The sequence below is a fragment of the Aureococcus anophagefferens genome (assembly GCF_000186865.1).
Source record: "Aureococcus anophagefferens unplaced genomic scaffold AURANscaffold_3, whole genome shotgun sequence".
Taxonomy (NCBI): Eukaryota; class Pelagophyceae; order Pelagomonadales; family Pelagomonadaceae; genus Aureococcus; species Aureococcus anophagefferens.
In genome coordinates, this window is record NW_008705563.1 from 91697 (window position 1) to 97023 (window position 5327).

General features: G+C 66.7%; 2 protein-coding genes across 2 annotated transcripts; one reads left to right on the plus strand and one right to left on the minus strand.

Annotated features, from left to right (window-relative positions):
- Positions 1–10: 10 nt before the first annotated feature.
- On the plus strand, positions 11–973 carry AURANDRAFT_61508 (hypothetical protein; the record flags this gene model as incomplete). Its single annotated transcript, XM_009035337.1, has 2 exons — positions 11–349; positions 521–973. 2 exons carry the CDS (start codon positions 11–13, stop codon positions 971–973), a joined length of 792 nt encoding a protein of 263 aa, XP_009033585.1.
- Positions 974–2709: 1736 nt separating this feature from the next.
- On the minus strand, positions 2710–3117 carry AURANDRAFT_7299 (hypothetical protein; the record flags this gene model as incomplete). Its single annotated transcript, XM_009035311.1, has 2 exons — positions 2710–2937; positions 3013–3117. Coding segments are annotated over 2 exons (333 nt in total), but the record flags the coding sequence as incomplete, so codon positions are not given.
- Between the last annotated feature and the right edge of the window lie 2210 nt (positions 3118–5327).

A 5327-nucleotide genomic window follows, 5' to 3' on the forward strand; every position in this document is an offset into this window, starting at 1 on the left:
GGCGCTCGCGATGGGCGCGCTGCTCGACGTCTTCGTCCACAAGGCCAAGGAGGAGTGCATGTGCGACCTGCTGACCATCTTCCTCCACGACGCGGACAAGGACGAGCTCATCGCGCGCTGGGCGACGGCGTTTCCTTCCGACTTTAGCCACGACGCCAAGGCCTACGTGCGGATCCCGCAGACCGCGGGGCTCGTCGGCCGGTCCTTCAACGAGGGCCTCGTGAACATCCCCGACGCCTACCTCGAGCCGGGCTTCAACCAGGCCATCGACAAGACGTCCGGCTACCGCACCAAGTCCGTCATCGCCTGCCCCATCGTCGGCCACGCGACGATCCAGGACAGGAAAAGGGTGCGAAATTCCCAACTTCAAAGGCTCCTATTTCGGCCGTTTCCCATTCGTTTCGGCTGATTTTTGGACGAGCGGTCATCCCTCGGCGCACTCTCGAAGCGTGGATGCTTCTTCTGGAACGAGCGCGCGCGGATCACTCACGTTGAAGCGACGTTGAATCTCTCTTCCCAGGCGACGATCCAGGACATCACGCACACCGCGCAGGGCGAGGGCCCGCACCGCCTGGGCGCGTTCCAGCTCATCAACCGCCTGGATCTGGACGAGGCGGACAAGGGCGAGGGCGGCGAGGGCGACGACGAGGGCGACGAGGGCGGCGAGGGCAACGAGGACGAGGCCATCGCGACGGAGACCATCGAGGTCAAGTGCCTCGAGTCGCCGAGCGGCACGCGGACGCTCAAGGTCAAGGCCTTCAGCGACGTGGACCGCGGCAAGGTCCAGGGCCTCGCCGACGCCGTCGTCGAGCTCGCGCGCCTCGCCTACGGGCTCCACCGCCCCGACTTCCGGACGACGGCCGCGAAGAACTGCACCAAGGCGTACCAGGCCGACACCTACGCCGTCCTCGGGCTCAAGAGCGAGGACGAGGTCGTCCGCCGCGAGCGCCTCCAGTCGTCCATCGTCGTGTGACCGCCCTCGCGTGGCTACTCGCTCTTTTTACGGGGCGGGGGGAAGGGGGTCGGAGCCGGGGCCGGCTAGGCCGACTTCGCGTCGTCCGCGAGCGCGGCCTCGAGGAGGGGCTTGATGACGCCCCTCATGTACTTCTTGAGGCCCTTGAAGCGGTTGTAGCCCGCGATGAGCATGAGGAAGACGATGCCGCCGTAGAGCTTGCCGAGGGCCTCCTCCGCGCGATTGCACGTGTTGGCGACGAAGGACCCGTCCTCGGGGCAGACCGTGTCCGTGACCTTGCGCATGATCCAGGACGCCGTGGCGATGGCCAGGGGGATGACGTAGAACTCGGCGTTCTTGAAGGGGTTCCGCGCGTCGTTCATGAGGCGGAAGCGGTCCTTCGCCTTGTCCATCTCGCGGACGAGGCCTGGGCAGCAAAAAAGTGATTCAATGTCGCTTCAACGTGAGTGTTCCGCGCGCAAACGTTCCGGAAAAAGCATCCACGCTTCGAGACCGTTCCGAGAGATGATCGCTCGTCCAAAAATCAGCCGAAACGAGTGGAAAACGGCCGAGATATGAGCCTTTGAAGTTGGGAATTTCGCTCTCTTTTGCTGCCCTGGACGAGGCCGGCGCGCGCGTCCGCGATGGCCGCCTTGCGGCCCATCGTCGCGGCCGTGTCGAAGGCCAGGAGCGCGCCGTCCCGCGCCTCGCGGAACTTGGCCTTGAGCTCCTTGTGGGCCAGGTACTCGACGCCCGCGCGCGCGCCGCACGCCGCGTCCATGGTCTCGCAGTACGCCTCGAGCGCGGCGCCCGCGGCGTTGCGGTTGTTCGCCTCGGCCGTCGCCTCGAGCATGGTCTGGGCCTGGGGGAACTTGGCGCCGTCGGCGAACATGCCCGCGTAGGCCCGCACGTAGTTGGCGAGCTCCGCGGCGCTCAGCGGCGCGCCGCCGATGAGCTTGGGCTCGAGGCCCTCGGAGAAGACGTGCTTCATGAGCCCGTGGACGCAGCGCTTGAAGAGGGGCTCGATGTCGCCGACGGCGCCGTCGTAGCTCTTCTTCGTGACGGCGAAGCCCGGGTGGGGCAGCAGCCAGCAGCTCAGCTTCGTGAAGCACGCGGCGATCTGCTCGCGCGTGAACTGGAGGTCGTCCGCGGCGCGCGGCTGCAGCACCTCCTCGAGGTACGTGGCCATCATCTTCGTCATGTCGTCGTCGGACATGTCGTCGTCGAACTCGTTCCAGTCGCGCACGAGGAACTCGAGGCGCTGGAAGGGCGGCGGCGCCTCCGCCTCCGCCTCGTCGTCCTTCCCGGGCGCCGCCGGCGTCTCGGGCTCGTCGTCGCCGTCATCGAACGCCGCGTGCGACCCGTCGCACTTGCGCGCCTCGAGCTTCGCGAGGCGCTTCGCCTCGAGCTTCTCCTGCCGCAGCTTCTCCGCGTGGGCTTCCTCGGCCTCCTTGGCCAGCGTCGACGCCTGGGCCTGCGCGTCGACGGCCATGCGGCCGTACTCCGTGAAGAGCGCGAGCCTGTGTGGAAATCAACCACTGGTTCGGGGGGTCCCCACCAAACTTCAGAACTCTCCATCTCGGTCAAATCGACGTCGATTCGGCTGATTGTTGGACGCATCGATCGCTCTCGTCGAGCTCTCGAAGCAGAGCCGAAGAATTTGGTCCAAACCGTTCGACTGCGCACACATGGAAGTCGGGTTGAAGATTTGAGTTCCACACGGGCGCGAGCTGCTGGAGGTTGTCCTCCTGGATGCGGTTCGACACGTTGTAGATCTGGTAGGAGCTCATGAGCGTGCTCAGCCCGAAGATGCAACTCGTGAGGCCCATGGGCGTCTCGTTGTCGAAGAGGCCCTGCGTGTCGAGCACGACCACCGCGAGCTGCTCGCCGTCCGCGCCCGTCACGAGGAAGGGCTCGCTCCAGACGGTGATGCCCGTCGTCATGCGCACGCGGCCGCCGCGCCACTCGAAGGACGCCGGCCCGCCCTCGCCGGCGTCGCCGGCGTTGTTGTTGCCCTCGACGATCTTGTTGCCCTCCTCCGTGAGCCACGCGTCCGTGACGTCGCCGTCGCCGACGCGCGCCGCGTGGCGCAGGTAGCGGAGGATGAGCGTGAGCAGGAAGGACTTGCCCGTGCGGAAGGCGCCGACGACGGAGACGACGGCGACGCGCGTGCCCTTGGGCACCTTGCCCGTCACCTGCGGGGGGGTTCGGCGTGCGGCGGGGTGGCTCCGGGGGGGGTGGGGCTGCCCACCTCGTCGAGGTGCGCCTCGTTGAGCGTGAACGCGTAGTTATCCGTGTCGTCGCCGCAGCGGATCAGCTGCAGCGGCCGGCCCGACGCCATGGCCGAACTCCTGTGTCAGCGCGGTTGGCGGAGGCGTCCGGATGATGGGGAGCGGGGCTCGAGGTCGTTCAACGTGCACTACGACATCTTCCCTTAAACGACGTTGCCCCCGGTACTTAGTCGATCAGCGCCGATCACCCCACCCGCCGGGCAGCACGGTAGCGCCGCCGTTCTGCGCCGCGTTGCATGTCCGCGTGTGTCGGACCATGAGTCGGAAGGAGCAGCTCGACGCGCGCGAGAAGCACTGGTACGAGGGCTCCGGCGACGCGCGGAGCATGCAGCGCCAGTACGAGCAGGACCAGCGCGACGCCGGCGGCCTCAACCCCGTGCGGTCCAAGTGGTCGAACCCGCCGCCCGGGGACATGATGCGGCCGCGGTCCGCGCAGCGGTTGCGGGACGCCCAGGACCGCGACGAGACGCTGAACCGGACCTACGCGAGCCGCCCGGGCTCCGCGCCGCCCATGCGCCAAGCGACGCCGTGGCAGGGTTCGCGGAAGCCCGGCGTTTCGGACGCGTCGCGCGGCGGCGGCGCCTGGGCGACGCCCGGCCCCGCCGAGTCCTACGGCGCCTACGACGAGGAGCCCTACGGCCACTACGGCGCCGGCGCGCCCATCGGCGAGGGCGACGAGGAGAAGGACGACTACGGCGCCGCGCTCGACGGGGCAGGAAAAGGGTGATTCAACGTCGCTTCAACGTGAGTGTTCCGCGCGCGCGCGTTCCGGAAAAAGCATCCATGCTTCGAGACCGTTCCGAGAGATGATCGCTCGTCCAAAGATCAGCCGAAACGAGTGGAAAACGACCGAGATAGGAGCCTCTGAAGTTGGAAATTTCGCACCCTTTTCCTGCCCAGGCGCTCGACGCGGACAGCGCGCTGAACCGGCTGACCGTGCTCGACTACCAGCCGCCGCCGCCGCGGCCCAAGAACCGGACGAGCCTCCTCAAGGCCTGGGAGCTCGACCCGGGCTTCGACGGGGGGCGCGTCGAGGGCCTCGCGGAGTCGAAGCTCTCGAATTTGAAGGAGCTCAACGAGCGCCGCGGCGCCGCGCGCAACTCCGCGAGCGTGAACCTGATGAACCACCAGTCCGCGGCGACGACCCACGCGGAGTGGGTCGCGGAGATGACGGCGATCCTGGACCTGAACCACCAGGAGCAGGCGCACCTCGACGAGGAGATCGAGGAGCTGCTCCACGGCAAGTCCAAGTTCCGCCAGATGCGCGTCATCATCATCACCTTGTGCCAGAAGTTCCTGAAGATCGCGCTCCACACGTGGAAGGAGCACACGATCAATTTAGACTACCGCAGCGACCAGCAGCGCGTCGAGGACATGCGGAAAGCCGTCGCGGACGCGAAGGCCGTCCACGAGAAGCTCGTGCTCGAGCACGAGGCGGCGCTCGCGCGCGACGCCGCGGCGAAGCTCGAGAACACGTCCCACTCCATGCGCCAGCTCCTGCTCAAGGTCTTTGGGAACCTCGTCGGCGGCAAGAAGCGGTACGCGCTGAGCAGCTGGCAGGCGAAGAACGCGGCGCACACGGCCATGCGCGTGAAGTGGACGCGCTTCTTCTCGCGCGTGACGAACATGCAGCTCTTCGCGGGCATGCAGAAGTGGGTCAAGTGCCACCGCTGGTCCCTCATCCCCCCCGAGGAGCAGTTGGTGATCATCCGCGACCGCATCGCGCGCCACGCCGCGGACATCGAGGCCCACCGCAAGCAGACGGCGGACGACATCGCCCGGGCTCTGGACGCCCACGCGGGCACGGAGGAGGAATCGGGCCGCCAGCTCCTCGTCCGCGTGCTGAGCCGCCTCTTCCACAAGCTCGCGTTCTACGCTGTGCCGAAACCAACCACTGGTTTGGGTGGTCCTGACCAAACTTGAGAATTCTCTAGCTCGGTCACATCGAAGTCGATTCGGCTGATTTTTGGACGAATCGATTGCCCTTGTCAAGCTCTCGAAGCCCAGCCGAAGAGCTCGTGTCAAAACATTCGAATACACTCACATTGAAGTCGGGTTGAAGATTTGGTTTCCACACAGGTTCT